We start from the raw sequence: 19398 nt of genomic DNA on the forward strand, positions 1-19398 counted from the left end.
GTTATACATGCTAAACCAGTGTGTTACTGTATATGTAGTCGTGATGTGGAAAAAGTTATTAATAGAATACTTTAAAAATCAGTCATATTTTATAATTTATAGAATAGTGTCATTTTACCAATTAGTTTATAAAAGAAGTTATTATTTGAACTTTGACACACATTGTTTGGGAGGAATTTGATTCACATTGGTTTGCATCTTTAAAAGGCCATTTTACTCTCTAAACCAGGTTAAGTTATTGTCTGAACATTGCATATGGACTGTATGTATGTATGTATGTATGTGTGTGTGTGTGTCTATAAATATATATATACAGGGTGAGGCAAAAGTGACTATACAGATGCACACTTTTATTAATACAAAGAAAATTTAAACATAATAACATAAAAACAGCATTTTCTGTTAACTACAAAATGAACTGAACACATTGTTATGTTATTAATGGTTGGAGATGGCTTCAATGGGTAATGAAGAAAAACTTTAATCTAAGTTTTTCTTCATTACCCATTCAAGCCATCTCCAACCATTATTAGTTTCAAAGTGGGTTCCTCGTCATCAAATTTGAATTCATCACATTGTTATGTTGTTTTTCAACTTAATGTTTGAACTGTCGACCATTAGCGTTAATATGTCTGACATCTATCTTTCACACATATAGTCTCTCATCTTTCTTGCCACAATTATGGGTGTCTAAATATGTAAAAAAAAAACTAATAACAAATAAGACAAAGACAAAATTGAAACCTTTCTACAAGAGTAAAGTTATTTAACTATGTAGAACTATATAGTAACTTTTGCCTCACCCTGTATATAAACATCAAGGAATTATGATAAAATAGTTATATTTATGTTATTTTGTATAAATATTGTTGTACACTTTACAGACCTTAAGTATTCCAAGTACAGTGACTGGTAGCAGTTTACCCCAAGCAGGAGAATGCAAAGCAGAGTCACCAAACAAACAGAAAACTATTTCAGAAATTATTGATGTTGGTGGAACTCCTGGCACTCCAAATGTAAGTACTCTTGAAATATTAAGCAATAAATTATGCCTTCTTATAACTTTTTAAACTATAACCTTGCTAAATACTTTAATTGGATTTTGGAAACATGTTTCCAATATATGCTCCCAATTAAATAACACTTCACACCTCCTACAACACTTACATAGTTTAGACAGTAACATTATTCTGTCCAGTTTTGACCTATAATTATGCTCAATTAATGATAAATCAACCAAATGTGCTAAAAGTGTAATTTTACTAAATGTATGTACACTTAAAGTACATTTTAATTTAAACTTTTTAACCATTATCCTATCTGTAATGAATAAAGTGTAAGAAACAATAAGCTAGAAAACCACACTAATTAATTAAGTGAAGATTTTAATGAGCTGTTGATTATTAACAATAATGCTTCTTACAATAAAGATCACAGATGTATTCCATGATTTACAAGTTAAATTCACACTAACTGTTACGTAACTGCTTTCAACAAAGTCGATACTTTACAAATCTAAAACATTCTTATTTCACCAGTCATTGTGTCCTTTAGTCAGACATCAACATTTTAATGTATATTTGTGAAGGAATTATTTTTAAACTTTTAGGTACAAAGTGACTGATACTAGTATATTACTAGTTCATATATCATGTTGTTCCTGAGTGTACAAAATGTAATATTATGTAAGATACAGTGATTAAAGCTTTAAGTGAAACTATGGAAAGTTTCTATCACATCATTGTTAAATAGAAGTAATTGATGTTGTTACTTTAAGGGAAAATGATAAATAAAAATCATCCATAATCATTAAGGACATTTTTGTGAATTTTGGAAAAATTTGATTATATAACTTTAAAATAAGTGTTGATTAAATAAAAAGAACACTGTGCATGTTGTGTTTTTTGTGTATTGTATTGATTTCCTGTGCTTTAAAAAAAAACTAGTTCTGATAGGCAGTACATAATATCCGTACTTTTTAGTTTTAGTGTAATACATTCAAAACTTTTCCTTATAATTTTCTGAATTAGGTGCATTTTGGAACTGAAGGCTTAGATTTAAACATTTAAAAAAGTATAAATTTTTGTTTTATTTTAACAGAGAAAGAGAAGAGCAGCATTAGAACAAAGCAACATTTTGAAGAAAATTAAGAAGTTATAAAATGTAGATATTCATAATATTTCTATTTAAGCTGCATAGTTTAAAAGTTTCAAGATAAATGAATATGCGTAATGAATAAAAATGTGAAACTATTCAGTATTTTGTGTAGTGATTATTGAAATCAAATATGCAACACTATTAATTTGACAGAAAATGTCATATTTTATTATGAGTTATCATAAGTAAAAAGGAGGTCAGAACCACAACATGAGAAGTGGCAATGGTGACATCATTATGATAATGAATATACAGAAAATGTTTACATAACATTTTGAATACATTCAAGATGATGCATAACCTTATTGTTACGACATATACATTGTAATTTGTTAGGAATCAAAGTAACTTTTTTTTTCAAAATTTTTAAAATTCATTTTATTTTCACAAGAATTCTAACCATCTTAGAAATTGCAATCCGTTGATTACTGAGTTAAGAGTTACCTTGTTTTTCAAATAGCTTCTTGTATGCCAAAACGTTGCAACATTTTAATTCTGTACATATTAAAATTTATTCAAATATAACCGCTATTTAAAAAGTTCTAGTTAGATTGAGAATCCTGTATTATCTTACATTGTTTATTAAGTATTAATTCACTGTTTTTTTAGTTTTTGGAAGTAATGTTTCCATATGCTACCACTCATATCTACTTCCCCCTTTACCAAATACACCTGAATCAGATTTCTAGCTTTGGAGTTATTATTGACCAAGTTTCCCATTTCTATCTTCTTATCATGAACAGCTTTCACCACTAATATTGTTTAGTTTTATTCCGCTAGATGGTGTTAGTTGTATATCTTTAAAAACATAAAAGAGCTGCAGTCTTCATACAACCAAACCAAGAATTAAGACCGAACTTTCATCTAACATTACAACCAGATTCAAGATATATTTTTGTAATTTGTAACTTACACTCATTACCACAGTATTAGAAACCCCTGTGTATAGAATAGCCTGGTCCTCACTTTGTGTTTATACAAAGACAGAAAAAGAAAAGAACTAGGTGACAAAGGAATCAAAACACAAGGAGGACTAACACATTATTAGGCTGGGGTTTCTAATATTTTGATAGGTGAGTGAGTGTACATTAACGGGAACAAAAATAAATCTTTGACAAGTTAACTAAAGTATTGTTATAAAAGCTTCGCTCCTTTATCAGAAAAACATTGGATAATGAAAAGAGTAGATTATTAAATCTATATATATATACTTATTACACATTTTCCAAGGAGAATTTGCTAGTTTAGCTATTCTATGCTGTAAGGCAAGTAAGAATAATTTATTTTAAAGAAGTATAAAGTAATTATTTTTTGAGTTAAAGATGGATTACTATTTAATTTTTTTCAAAGTTCTTACCAAATTTTTCGACTTTCACTGCTTTTCTCAAAACAGTATTCCAAATAACTTAAATATTTATCCACTCACATTTGTTTTGGAAATATTACTTAGTTTTGTAAACAATCTGTGTAATATAGGTTGTTTGTTTTTTACAATATGATGGGTAGGCTAAAGGTCCAGAATGTTAATTTAGAAAAATTCTTACCAAAATATTACTTTTTTTTATCATACGAATATCTTCCTCTATATATATGTTTTAAGTAATGATAAAAGCGTGTCATGGAAGTACTAAGTGTAATTATCATCGTATAGTTTAGATTTATTGCACATACAGAATATTTTCTATTGTAGTTACTAAAAAGTTTATAATAAAGAGCTTTCTTAACTACCGTGGAATTTAGCTTGATTAAGAATAGATATAGATGGTATAGTAGAAAGTAAAGCTCTTTAATTCCAGTAAAATGCTCTAGTGTCAGTGACACGTTTATAATAACCTTATATTTTTACTTCTCTCACACTAATCCTTGTGGTATACATTTCATATTAGCGATTCAATAGCACAGTAAAACAATTAAGATAATGATTTTATAATTTATGTTATAACTTTATAATAACACATCATTATTTGTTAGCCATTTGATGTTTAATTAACCATAACAAAGCATTAACTGAGAAACAGGTATACATGTTTTGTCACACATTGAAAATTATACAATATTTTAGTAACTGACCCTTGTTGGTAACATACACATTCTATTAAGTAATGGGATATTTCATGCTATGCATAATTTCTGTTTCTAGCTTTTTTTTTATGTGGTCACTGATCAGATAAAAATTTGTTAATGAAATTCAGGTAAATGCTGAGATTTATTCAAATTATAGGTCTATTTGTCTCTGCCTGTAACATTGTCAAATAAGCTCATATTTTAATATGTAGGTGATGTAACCTTAATTCTTGCTCATTCATAACTGGTGATCTAGGACTCTATCATGAAGGGTGTTTTCTTTGCCATAATAAGAAGTACATAATATTGCCTCAATGCAGTTAAGCTGTTATACCAATAGCAACTAATACTCAAATTCTCCTGCAAATAAAATGGGAACTTGATTGAATTTGGGAATATTGTAATGTGTGGAGTATTCATTGTGATGTAAATATAAACTTAGAAACTTCATACAGTTGTGTAATATAATTTTAAACAAGAATTACGAACTAGTAGACTAGATTACTCAATAACTTATCACTTTCATACTTTTTTTTATTAGTAATAAAGATATACTTTACAAAATATCATAGTGACCTTAGGTTCACTCTTGGGCTGAAAAATGTGGACACAAAATAATAAAATGATCCTAAAAAATCTTACTAATTTTGAAATTACTGTGTCCTTTTTATAAGCTTTTTTGGAAATATTTATTATTAACATATTGTTTATGCTTTTTTTTCCACAAAATGACAATTAAAATTCACTACTACACTGAACCAACCAAACATACAGTTTACATGGGCTAAACATGTCCATTTTGTTTGGCAGTTTTTTGTTTGTTTTGTTAGTTTTCAATTTATTTGTTATGTGTCTGCTCCAACATGTAATATGCTTAGTAGAAGAATTGTGGGTGTGTTTTATTATGATGGTTTCCATAACAAACATGCTTTTTACTAATAATATAACAAATTTATAACAAGAATATTCCAACTTGTTTTATAGACTTAAAAACAAGGAAGAACCTTTCTACAGTAAATATATTATTGTTTTTAAAACTCCATAGTCAGATCGTTTCTTTTTTAACTTGCACATTGTTTTTTCATCTTTTAATTCAAAATAACAAAACAAATTTTATTTCTTCTAAAGATGTGTGTTTCAGTAAAAATAAAACACATCTGTGGATGATTCTTGAAAAAGTATCAAAACATTTTGGTTGTACCCCAGAATAAAATAGAATGTTAAACATGGTAGCAACAATGAAACCACATTTTAAGTGTAACAATTTTAGCATGAAGTCTGAAAAAGTAATGGTTTACCATAAAAAAAAATCACACATGGAAAGATGTGAAGAAGAATCCGTCTCTCAGTTACTTGCTACAGTTTTGTCACCATGGTAACCACTTTGATAACCTAGGAATAATGATTGTAAATAACAGAATAACTTGAGTGTAAAACATGAGGAATTCTAGCATAAAAATAAGAAACTACACCTCCAGTGTGTAAACCAGTTAAAAATTCAATACATGTTCCCATGGTAATTGCTTGGTAATACTGATGACTGCAGTAACTCTTTAAACTGGGAAATGCATTGATAAATATTAATAAATATATTTCAAAGTCATTACTTAACATACTTATAATGAATATTTAAAAGCAAAAAAAAGTCTGAATCTGTTATATGAGATATTTATGCTAGAAAAACATACAAATTCTACATAAAACGTAGTTTTCTACCACTGCATTTATATATATATTTAGATGGCACAATAACTAGATAAAATTCATAAAAAATATATTGCAGATAAATATATTAAATCTTGCAAAGCCATGCATAAGTCTAATACATAAAAATAACAGAGCTAATATTCATCTCATATAAATTAAACAGTGTGTTTTTTCTGGAGATAAGTAATAATTTAATTCTGTACAAATATTTTAAAAATGCTCTTTTACATTCTTTACCAGACTAAATTATTAAACTCCCAGTTGCTGGGAAACAAGTAGTATGTTCAGTATTAAGTTAAACTGAACAAGAAATATAAATTTGTATTGCATTTCAGCATTAAAAATTGCTGAAACTGAATATGTATATGAACACCATCGTATAAAAGATGTACTGTATTAATTATCCGTGATGATATATCAGATCGAAAGAAACAATAAAATTTGTTCTCATTTCTGACACTACAAAAGGAAGTATTGCTGTTCTTCAAAAACATCTTCTCTATATTCACCACAGTTAAAAATATTGGATTTTGCTTTCAGGGACGATTCTGGTTAAATTAGTCAATCCCGCGTACATTAGCTACAAGTGCATCCTCCGGTAATACAAATTGCTTTTACCGTTTGAAACTTAACGTCCACAGTACTTTTGGCGGTAAAGGACTTGGTCCCTTGATAGGTTCTCTGACTATTTCCCACACTAGTCTTGGAGCTCTCTGGGATGGAGGTGGGATAACACATTCACCTGCCTCGAGATCAAACTTTGTCTGCTCCCCATCTCTTAAAACTGTAGCATAGCCGCAGTAGGAGAAACTGGAAAAACAAATGAAAGTAAATTGGCTTATTCAGAGTATTTGTAGAAGTAAATAATTATTTGTATTCCTCATCAGATAATCACTATCGGCTTGAAGGTAGTTTTTAAAATTTCTTTATTTTTGAATCTGTACTTTCACAATTAATTTATATGTTCCTATAATCATAGTTGCACTCCCCTCTCCTACTTTCCGCGCCCCACAAGGGGCGAGCACACAGTTTGCTCACCACAGAACTAGACTGATTCATCATACACTATACAAAAATAGTTTCTCTCTTGCAAATAAACGAAAAACACACACTAATTATTATTTTATGTGTGAAGAAAACGACAAATCAAATTTTTATTCGGAGGATCAAATGCCTTATCTAAGGCTTCAACTTTCCAATTAAATCGTAATCATAATTTTAATAAATGGTTTAGAAACCTGAAGCTACAAAAGTCTCAGCTTTAGATTTTCAGAAATGGTACAAGACCAAGAAAATGTTTTTTAGGTATTTAAACCAAAACTAGAAAGCCTTTAATGTGTGCATAAAGAAAGGTAATTCATATAAGGATAACATAAATAATAAAAGTTACATTTATTTCAAAATAAAAATCGTTGTAAGCTCCCCTCTTTCTGAAAAACGTTAGCCAGTAAATAAAATGTTTTAACACCTTGGCTGCCATATGGCCCACCAGAGGGTCACATGGCACTATTAGTAATGTGACCTTCTAGCAGTTCACAGACCATAATATTGCAAATATAAAGTTTCTTTGTGGCATTTGACTTTGGAATATTGTGATTGCTTCTTGGAACTTCACGAATTTGACACCAGAATGTGGATTAATATATTATAAGGCAGCAGCCAACGTGTTAAGTATAAATCAAACAAGCCTCACTGAAGGACTGATGATTCACATGTATTCAGCGTTTTTGTTTTATGCTGAAACATCAAATTAGTCGAAGTCATGTTTTTATTTATTTAGTTATTGTCGCTTACTACTATTCAGAAAATCTCTTTGCGTTATTATGAATTGATTTATTCGCTTATGAATATATTACAACTCGGAAAAAGCTTCAGAACTTATAAGTTAGAAAAGTTCCCTAAAAAAAAAAGATGACAAAGACCGTCCTTCCTGGGGGTCAGCGGTAAACTTATGAACTTACAACGCTAAAATACGGACTAGTCCATTGTGTAGCCTTACGCTAAAACAGACAAAAATATCACTGCTCCATCGAACTTACATTTAGCTCCAGCGTCTTAAAAAAATATTGAACAATGGCCTCCTGTCAGGCCTTAAAAGGTCTTTATAATATCTCACTAACATTGAGAAGTTAATTTTTAACCCTTTGTATAGAGACGTCGTTTGTTTATGAAATTGAATTGTACCGTTTAATAATTAGACTAGTATGATATAGTAAAATACACGCGCTTGTTAAATATTTGTTGTTTTTTTGTTTCAGCACGAAGCTGCACAATGGGCTATCTGCGCTGTGTCCACAGTGGGAATCGAACACTGATTCCTTTAGCATTACAAACCCTCACGGTTATCACTGAGCTACTAGAGGACTTTGATGAACAATACTAATTTTCCAATAACTTAAAGTTCTTTACGAAAAATGTTTAATTTTTATATTGTTTATTACGAATAGTTTACTTTCTGTAATAAATGAAATACCTGATAACTACTTGATAATCAACTTAGGCATCATTGATATCTTGATGGAAATAATTTAAACAATTTGTTCAAAAACCTGGCAATCACTAAATTCTCGAGAGAAAAATATACAGATCGTTGAATTTAAAAACAACAAAAACAGACCAAAGTTGAAAAAAGAAAGGAACTTAAGTTACTCCCAAACTTCCAGAATTTGTTTCAAAAATTTTCACGGAAAACTACAAAAAAAAGGACATCTGTGCATGGCTGTCTCAATTTTTTGAACTGATAGAGTAGAGGGAATGTAATTGGATAGTCAACAGTAACCAGTGCCAACTCTTGAGCTACTTTAATAGAACAGTGGGATTTTACTGTCACCACTTTTATAATTCACTCATAGTACCAAACGATTTTGTAGTAAATGAAGACGAACCACATACCCTCGGATTCACACTCTTGCACGCTGATCACAAAACCACAGTAGACAATTTGACTAGACCCATTTTGTAATGGTGTGTATATTTTGTTTACTCTTTAAATGCGATTTAATGTAACTCAGTTTTGTTGTACAAGTGGAAGTAGAAAATAATGGGACCCCACTAATAACCTCGCCAAAGAGGCACACATCTTTAAATCTGAGATAGAATTTTAATGTAGTCTTTTTTTTCTTTCTATATTCTGTAAGCAATGTACGGTCAAAGAACAGTGTCGTAGCAGTAATATCAATTAGCTTACATATTTCCGAATGGGTCCGTGATGGAAACTTTGTCCACTTTCCATTCATCTAGTCCGCTGTAAATCCATCCTTTGTACTTGGTATACAATAGGCTTATTCTGCTTATATTGGTCAATAATGGATGAGTGACGACAATACCTCGGATACCTTCACTATCTCGAATCTCTTGGGAATCCCTAGAAATATGTCCATAAAAATTACTTTGTTTATCTGTATAATCATAGCAGTATTAAACAGCATGTTACTTCTTACAATTACTAATTTCTTAGAAACCCTAAACTAAAATAACTGATGCAATAGAAAATAATGGAAAAGTGTAACACTTTATCTCCAGTGCCAACAATACATTGAATATATATTTTATACGGCCCGGCATGTCAGGTGGTTAGGGTGCTCGACTCGCAATTTGAGGATCGCGACCGTGAGGGCGTTATAATGTGACGGTCAATCCCACTGTTCGTTGGTAAAAGAGTTGGCGGTGGTTGGTGATGACTAGCTGTCTTCCCTCTAGTCTTACACTACTAAATTAGGGACGGCTAGCACAGATAACCCTCGTGTTGCGCGAAATTCAAAACAAACAAATATATTTTAAATTTCTAGAAATAGAAGTGTTTAGAGGACATTGATCAAAGGTGATATCGAAGCTGCGATCATTACTTTTGAGCTGCCAAGTGATGTTTCATGATAGAATGCATATGCAGTATATCATATGATAATTTATTGATTATTGTGCAGTTAGTACAGTCAGTTGCTTGAAAAGTCATTGACTGAAATTTAAGGAAGCAGAATTCCTTACTTTCTGAACTAATGAGTGCAGTATGCAGTAAAATGCCATCAGGATGTCGTGTGATAACCATTTGATTATTGTTCACTTAGCACAGTTGGTTGATTGAAAATCAACACTTGAAGGGTGTCTGACCCTTACTTTAAATTTATTGAGTGAGATGTTGTTCTGATTTTTGTTATAATCCCTTGATTTATGTAGCTGAGACATGGAATAATTCCTGTAGAAAGGTTGGTTGATAAAATCCTAGGAAGTTGATGATTTATCTCAACTATTGATGAAGACTGGAAATTTTGATAAACAACATACTGAAACAAATTTGAAATCCTTGGTTTCCAAGAACTCGGGTTAAGTTTGTTTAGTTAATGTGGACAGACATTTGCCAGCAGAAACATCTTAAGCAAACTTATGATCTTGCATGCAAGTTGGTGGAACATTGTATTGTATCATTATGCAAGAGTACACTTGATTTCCTAATTGGTATATGTATTAGTTTAGTAAGGGGGATGTACTTTAACAGAGAATTAGAAATAAACATAGACTGTACAAATCAGGCAAAATTTATATCACTTTGGTAGATTTTTTGTCTTAGTTGTTTTTCGTGTTTAAATGACGTAGTAGAATATTTACAACCCCTAGTGGGTAGTTTTCGTGGGATAAACATGTCGAGTTGCAGTGGTGGATTAGGCTCCCTTTGGGGGCATTGGCAAAGGCTTATTAGGGGCACTCCATTAGTTACCTATGAAATTTTGAGAAGTATACCAAATTGCACTGCATGTTATAGTTATATATTATCAGACTAAGAGTGAGGAATCCATAATTTGCAAAGAAACAGAACTCTTGGTGAATAATTTTGTGATTATTTTACAGACAATCCTTGACTTTTAGTTTAAAAGAGTAAATACTTATGATATTACATGTTCAGTGGTATACGAAACTCGCGTGCAAAAGTATAGTTTCTCAAAGAGATCTAGTTTTCATAAAAATGAAAATACGTGTATACTTTATACATTATTATGTTTTCATTTTATATGTGCATAACACGTACATGAAATAATAAATGTAAGTGTCCAATGTTTGTGTGTTTTATCAGTATCTGAAATGCGGAATTCAATACACCAGTAGCCTTTTGAGTTCATCAGATGATTATGGGAATATGCCTATGAGTTGAATGTTTGGTATCTCAGTAGAATGCTGGTTGCAGTGCTTATGAGCATTAGGACTTTGAGATGCCCATCTATCAAGTTCTTAGTGTTGTTTTTAATCCTAATACAATAGTTGTAAGTTGAGTTTATTACAGTGCATTATTATTCCATTATACAACTTGAAATCCTACAAGTTTCACACCGTACTGATTCCTGTAGCAATGTAGCCGACAATTTGAATATTTTGATGGGGAAAAACATTCCTTTGTCAAGTAGGCCTATAATAAATATGAATATCAGAAAAACTACCGTTATTACTTCATTATTACAAAATAATTATATGATCAAATGGATATTCATATAAGACAAACTAAACTTTAGTATAGTTGTTTAGTCACACATTCACTTCCCAAGAATTGTTCATTATTTTTCAACAGGGCACTTTCAATAACAAATGCTAATTCAATATGTGACCTTTGCAGTCTCCTGCAAATTTCTCATTTTAGAAGATTTGCACTTTGTGGCTAAAAATAGGCCTAACTTCCTCAAAAAATGTAGTAATTTCATGATTTTTCTCAGATATTTAAATAAAACACCAAGCTATGAGGTAACAGTCAGGATTGAAGTATGGTGCTGTTACTTGTATGTATGCTTACGCAGCATGCAGTCATATTCAGTCATGCATTGGGAGTTTTACACAAATATCTAGGCCTATATGTAAAAAGTAACAAAAATAGACTAGTGGTTTACAAAATTTGACGCGTTTATTGTTTAAAAACTTCTCTCAAGAGACTATGAATGTGTCTTATATTTACCTGTGGCAAGGCCTGCAAGAACGAGGTATAAATATTGGCTGATATTATAGGTTTAAATGTGTATAGTGTTCTACATCAATTTGGCCATTCGAGATAAATGAGGGTTTAATTTATGAACACGTGTTTAAATGTTATTAAGTGGTAAGCTATAACATTTGAAAGGACATCATAGTTCGAATTGTAGGGGGCATATCGGGATATTGCCTAATTGCCTAGAGGGCCTGTCTGCCACTGGCGATTTGGGCTGATTGCTAAGTTATGATGCCGAAAGTAATGCACTTGAGGTTTAGATTCTAATGTATAATGGTACATTCAGGACCTGGTTGTGTATCAGTTGTTCCAAGTGAACAGTTACAAGTGAAAGTAATGCACTTGAGGTTTACATTCTAATGTATAATTAGGACCTGGTTGTGTATTACTTGTTCTACATGAAGCCGCTATTGTGGTATTATCAATATTATTTCTGAACCAGGTAATTGATATTCACAAGTTTTGTGTTAACTACATTCGTTACGTTATATGTAGTGCCCTTAATTGTGTTTTCTATTGGCTATTATGTTGGCTCTACTATTATATTATAAGTTTATATTATTTTGTAAAATTAGACATGATTTTTCTGGTTTATTTCGATTATATTTAGCTTGTTTCAGAATGCAAGTTGTGAACCTTCAAGTTACGAAACCTTCATGCTAGAAACAAGTAAGTCTGATCAAGGTATTTAAAAACTTTCCATGCGGGTATTAGTTAATTCTTCATAAACGTGTTACAACAAAATTTCTTGTACTGATCCTGTAGCTTAGACAAAAGTTCAACACAGGTTCTTCGTGCTTTATGCACTCCTCGAGTGAAGTTGTAATCATTTCATGGTGTGGTACAAAGACTTATGCAAGTTAGTAAGAGTTTTGGAATTATCTTCCTTGGATAGGTATGATTGGCATGATAATTAAATAACCAATGGAGAATTGTGTGAATTTTGTTTTGACTTAACAGTACGATACATTATGATTGTTTTCCTTTGTCTTTGCTCTTCTGCAAACATACCTTCTTCAGCTCTAGCAACCAGATATTTCTAAACAACAAATATTAAAGGCAGCTAGCTTTAAAAAGTACCACAGTGATTCACAATGTGATATATATAAGAATAAGTACATCATGTTTTATTCATTCGCCTGCGTTGATTTCTTTTTCTTTTGCTGTATTTGTTGGAAATTATTCTCTTCTTAATATTTTGTGTATCTATGTATGATTCGTTTCACGACTTGTCACCGAGTTTTACCGGTTTCGAGGAATTCCACCTCTCATAAGCAATCCTGGGCAAAGGAAGATCGAAAAAACAAGACTAGGTTACCTGAACATCACACACACAAGAGCAGCTTGAAGATTCTATCCTATCTTATATCATTTGCAGTGTTGTTAGCCAACTAAAATAGGTTCATTAAATATTGCAGAAGAATGTTAAAACGTACTCTTGGCGGTTTCCGTTTAGTTATAACTCACGTTTTATTTATTTATTTATAATCTTAATGTTTATGCCTGTGGAAAAGTCGCTAACCCTATTTACGCTATATTCTTGCGAAATACCTGAGGAAACACTGAGCATTTTAATTCATTTTCTAAAGCGACAAACACTTGAACAAAAAAAGAAGCTTTAATAAACGTTATCTTCCAATAACAGTTATATAATAAAGAATAAAACTGTGAAAATATATATCTATTCTATATACTGTAATAAAAAGCACTTACTTTGTGAGAAGAAACGTTTCATTCACGCCTTTCTCGCCCACCAAAGTAATTTCAAGAGCACCCCAGGTTTTCCCTTGTCCCTCTGTGCTATTGAGCATCACTTTGTATTGATTACCTAAAGGACAAAATTGGTTGAAACAATTAACAATTTTTAGTACATTTTTGTAATAGAACGAATTTACGAGTATTACAAACAAACATGAAAAATGTTATTGTACTTAATCATCTGAAGAAATTAAATTTGGGAACTTCTGTTTTTTGTTTTAATTAAATATAATAACATTTCGAATCCAGATGTTTCGAACCCAAGTAGTAAAAATGATTTCTGGATAATTAAAAATAATGAACATATCTTAAAAACATTAGAAAATTTAAATAAAAAATAACCAGGATGGAGGATGGGAGCTATACTAACAACTTAGGTTGAGCTTGTATAGTAATACCTTAACATTTTGGTATTTATGTCCAAACATCATTATGGAGGATGGAATACCAACTTCAAGGACAGTTTTACTGTTTCTCCCATTGGTGTATATATTCCAATTATTTCTGTCTTCTTAATTATTTTTATTTTGAACAGCCACCTTCCCACATCTGGCTGCAGACAGCAAAAGGTGGTAAAGATGTGGGACGTTGTGGGCTAGAGCACCTACATCTGCTCTTTATTATTTTTCTTTAAGAATGTGAGGCCTGCGAAACTGTATCCCCAACACAATTTGAGCCTAACTTTCGCTAGAACTTCAAAAACCAGGGCACATTGCATAACTACCGTTGGTCTGTTTTGGGTTTTAGACATACATTATCATTGGCTTCCTCGGGATTTAACCACTTTTACACTTACCACAGAAAGGCTCCGCAGCACGGGTCAGCAGATACATCCTCCCCTGGCGGGCTGATTTGTCAGCGTAATAGCCCATATTACCACAAGCATCCTCGAAACACGTGAAACAGTCACCGCGAACAAACTCCTCGTAGCTATCACAAGCCACAGAAGGAAACGAACAAGTTGGCATCAATGAGTTCATGAAAAACTGAAGAGCTCTTCTATGATGACATAAAGATTGCCACTGTCCCCCTGTTTAAAAATTAAAATATAATAATAATGATGTGTCAAAAGCCATTTACTGAACTATCTGATAGATATAAATAGTGTACTATTTAATTAAATTATTTCACTCACAAAACCTGTTTGTTTGTTTGTTTTAGGGCAAAGCCACATTGGGCTATCTGCTTTGTCCACTTCGGGGAATCTAACCCCGAATTTTAGCGATGTAAATCCATAAATTTGCCGTTGTTCCACCAGGAGAACCAGACAAATTGTTAAATTTATAAAATGAATAACTGAATAGATACCACAACAGAAGTCAAAGTAGATAGCTTTAGATATATAATGATGCTGCTTTCAGGTCATAAAATGTTTTTTTTAAAGTCCTGATGTTTCATTTACTGTTGGTTGACATTTTATAAAGTATATAAAGTGATAAACTAAAAGCATGAATAAAAAATCTTTAAACTTGATGCTTCATTATGATAATGTCTTCTGATAAACATACGTTTAAATTTGAATGGATTATTAGTACCCCTATTGCCCGAGGCAGTCAATCAGCGTGAGGCGGAATTCTTTGGACACAAAGATGAGGGGGTAACTACTGACAATGCATTAACATTGGCATTATTAGCTAGTCATTGGGGATTCCCTAAAATAAGCCTTGGACCAACAACGTTATATTGTAGGACTAAAGAGGACACATGAAAGTGTCGAAATTAGTTTCCTAATCTTGGTACTAATATTTGTTCCAAAAGAGTTTTTTTTTCGTTAATATGATTGAATGTTAATTGTTATCATTATTGTAGAAACAAGACTTTCTAATGCTAAGGGGAGTAGGTGTAGAGACAATGATGTCACCAGAGACTATGACGTCATAGTTCCACGAAGTATCATCAGAGGGCAATGGCACCATGCAATCATGTCACCAGAGAGGGGCACTTTGTTGGGCCATTGTTACAGACAATGATGTCCACAAATTGGATCAACATATTTCAACATAGTTAAATTTAATACAATCAATATAAAACAATAATTCAATAGCTATATATATATTAGATTACATTTCCTGAAACAGATGCTTACTTAAATATCAAGCAATAACCTGAAACTTACTGTTTCACTAGGGTTGTCTTTATGCTATCAATATAACTTCCCAAAATATTTTGTTCTAACACATATTACTCTATAGTTTTTAGCTTACACTAATTTTACAATGGTGGACAGTGTTACTATACTTCAAGATATGATTATGTCATCAATGTCTAGATTTAATTATGTTAAAACCATTATTTTAATGACAATCTCACTGTTCACAGAATTTTAACAAACCTGCTGTTATCTATTATTTTTGAATGAGATCACAACTTATGTTTTTTGTTTTCATTTATATATTTATTTGTATTTCATGTATTTTACAAAGGTTTACATATAAGTTTCAAAGTACATTTAATTGGGTACAATTTACAAAGATTTTTCTATATTCCTGTAGGATAACATGCACGTTTCAACATGTCTCATCTTAAAAGGACGCCTAGTTAAATATCATGCATTAATTAAAAACTTACTCTTTCACCTTTTATGTCATTTGTCTAGTAATTCATTTTGTTATAACTAAGAATAATAAATAAATGACTTACAGTTTTTCCATCGATTTTCTATTAAAAGTTCATAAAACATTCAAACTGTCTAACATTAAGACACTGTTATTAAATATCACACATACATACAATCTGGACACTGACGTCAAGCTAGAAAGTATACTTTCTCAAACCAAAGTTTATCGAGTTGGTCAGTAGTCTTCAATATCCAACACATAGATCATCAGACTATATATGAACAATGACCAAACTGAACATAAAATTAATCAGCCCTTCCCTTCTTAATAACAATTTGACACGGCATTAGCTGTGAGCCATTAAGGGTGAAGAGTCATTTGGTGATTGTTTACTTTCAATGTTAATGACCAAACTGAACATAGAATTCCAGTCATTTGGCGATTGTTTGCTTTCAATGTTAATGATGTCAGTTATAAAGAACACACATACATTCAATTTTATTTGTAGTTAAGCACAAAGCTACACAATGGGCTATCGAAACCAAGTTTCTAGTGGTAAGTCCACAGACATACTGGTGTGCCACAGAGGCCATTCAACTGTATATTTTCTATTTGATATGGTGGTTTTGAACATGTATGCGATGTCAGTTAACCTCTATTGTAGAAGACTGTTCAGTTATATTTGTCCTCAAAGATTGTTGTTCTTGTTTATAGTTAAACACAAAGCTAAACAATGGGCTATCCGTGTTTTGCCCACCACAGGTATTGAAATCCGGTTTCTAGCATTGTAAGTACACAGACAGACTGCTGTGTCACTGGGAAGCATCCTCAAAGTTATAAGAAAAAATGGTGAACATTAAATTTATGTAGAAAATATATGATTAGGTAAAGTTAGAATCATTTATTTTCAATATTAAGTATAAAGTAAATACATAGATAGTGACAATGTATTATCATTGATAATCACGTTTTTAGAAATGAACAGTCTAATTGAATACAAAAATTACAGTGTAAGGTGGAATCCTTCAGACACAGGGACAAAGGAGTAACTACTTTTGTTACTATTTCAAGGTATGTTCTAGAGAAGTCCTAAGAACTAACTAATACTGTCATGTTAATAATTATTGTTGCTTCATGATATGTTTTAGAGAAGTTCCAAGGACTATCTAATACTGCCATGTTGAATATCATTATTGCTTGAAGGTCTGTTTTAAAAACACCCCAACTAAAAATTGTATTGCCTTGCTAATAGTTGTTACTCTCAAAATTGAATTTAAACAACAGTTTAATGACTAGTTCATATCACTACTTTTACCACTTGTTATTGTCCCAAGGTCCTGCCTAAGCTGCATATGAGAGATTAGCTCATATGTTCATGCTAATACAACATTGCCGATTTAAAGCTCATATTGCTTTGTTAATGCATGTTTATTAACTAGAGACAATTTTTAGTCGTATACTAACAAGAACTGCCCATATCCATGCTTTTTTAATGTTTGAAAATGCACCAATTTTCATTATCTAATATAAATGAAATTTACTGTCATTGCATAGTCGCTGACTAAAAGCTTTTTTTAAGAACATTAGCTGATTACCATGCTATTTTGATATTATTATCTGAAGACCTACTTTAGTATTATGGGCTAGGACTTTTAGAAACCACTATGGTACTTACTATATATACACTATATCACCTCAAAAAGCTATTTTAATTATGGTTTCGAGCTTTCTATCTATATTCTTATCTATTACCAAACAAATTCCAAGATTCCACAGCTTAATTATACACGATTATGTTAATTAAAACTATAGAAGTAGTTTAAGTTCCGTCTCGAACCTCTTATTATAAAGATGATCCATTATGGGTGTGTTTATATATATTAGCATGTATCACCCAGAGTTGGATGGCTTGATATTACCGTACTGTTTGGTATAGTAACTGGAAATTGTCAGATGGTGACGAGAGCTATTTTGTTTTAGGATTTTGCCCAAGAAGGGGCTGTTAAAAAACAGCCATGAAATAGGGCACACTTCCACTTTTTTATAGTATTTTAACTTTGAAATTAAAAGACACAAGTACTTAATCAATTTCACAAAGTAAGGTATGCAATTAGTATCTAATGAGTACATTAGAGGTTTAATGACAAAAGAAAGAGGAAAGGGGAACACCACCTAACACCTTTTCAGGTTTCATAAGGCTGGATTCTATACATTAAGTGTCTGTGACTTGTTGGCGATAAATTTAAACAATAAACGGACAGCACAAAATCCACTTGTTTTAAAATAATGTATTCAAAACAAGTCAAATGTATGTACAAAACTCTGTTACACTATTGGTTATCACAATTGTATCCAAAGCTTTAAATAATTGTCTACTTTAAGTCAAAGTCCAAACAGGCGGGTTCAATTACTTTAGAACACCTTTTGACAAGACAAGTTATTCTCCTCTACTCTGTTGTTACAATACAATCAGTGATAAATTCAACTACATACCCTGCGAGTTACCACATTGTATCCAGAGCTTTAAATAATTCCCTTTTATGTCAGCAGTCCACACAGTCTGGTTCAGTTATTTTAGAACCCAACTGACAATATGAATTATTCTTCTTTACTCTGTTATTACAATACAATCTGTAATTATTACACTTTAAAAAGTCGCCACTACACACACTTTATGGCTAAACTCACGATCACCAGTTTAATTTCACTTTTTTCACTTTTGCTTTCACTAAATTAACTTAATCTGCTCTCCGTATCTGCGCGTATTTATTACATGAAACAGAAAAATATAGAAACGCCTAGTCCTCTAATAACAACAATATAACACTTTAAAAAAAACTTAGAAGCTTCGAGTAAAATGATGTCAACAATATTACAAAAGCCTAGTACAACAATTAAATTACATACACAACGTACGATTCGTACAGAGTTACGTAGCGAAACTTGTCATAACTACCGCTTTTAAATTAATTAACTTTTAACACTCTTGTTATGAAAACTAAATAGTCATTTAATATTAAGTTACTAAATAAACTTACTAATAACTTTGAAACTGGTCAGTCTTGTATATCCAACACCTTTATACAACTTATGCTTCCTTAACGGGTACTCTCAGCAAATTAATATAAAAGTAAATAAATGAAAACCTAATTTTTAGTAGGTAGTGGGAGTTTGATGATTGCTGCACACTTT

General features: G+C 31.4%; 2 protein-coding genes across 2 annotated transcripts in view; one reads left to right on the plus strand and one right to left on the minus strand.

Moving 5' to 3' along the window:
* LOC106474779 (DNA methyltransferase 1-associated protein 1-like) overlaps positions 1 to 2256 on the plus strand; it is a 71625-nt gene extending 69369 nt beyond the window's left edge. Inside the window, exons 13-14 of the mRNA XM_013935472.2 lie at positions 885 to 1016; positions 2101 to 2256. Of these exons, the coding sequence (XP_013790926.1) occupies positions 885 to 1016; positions 2101 to 2160 (192 nt within the window). The 3' untranslated portion in view covers positions 2161 to 2256. The remainder of the gene's footprint in view (positions 1 to 884; positions 1017 to 2100) is intronic.
* A 558-nt stretch (positions 2257 to 2814) lies between these two features.
* LOC106474788 (pancreatic triacylglycerol lipase-like) overlaps positions 2815 to 19398 on the minus strand; it is a 47532-nt gene continuing 30948 nt past the window's right edge. Inside the window, exons 5-9 of the mRNA XM_013935483.2 lie at positions 14445 to 14678; positions 13604 to 13718; positions 9116 to 9292; positions 6547 to 6738; positions 2815 to 5613 (exon numbers count right to left, since the gene is read on the minus strand). Of these exons, the coding sequence (XP_013790937.2) occupies positions 5589 to 5613; positions 6547 to 6738; positions 9116 to 9292; positions 13604 to 13718; positions 14445 to 14678 (743 nt within the window). The 3' untranslated portion in view covers positions 2815 to 5588. The remainder of the gene's footprint in view (positions 5614 to 6546; positions 6739 to 9115; positions 9293 to 13603; positions 13719 to 14444; positions 14679 to 19398) is intronic.

This window comes from Limulus polyphemus, unplaced genomic scaffold, assembly GCF_000517525.1.
Source record: "Limulus polyphemus unplaced genomic scaffold, Limulus_polyphemus-2.1.2 Scaffold142, whole genome shotgun sequence".
Lineage (NCBI taxonomy): Eukaryota > Metazoa > Arthropoda > Merostomata > Xiphosura > Limulidae > Limulus > Limulus polyphemus.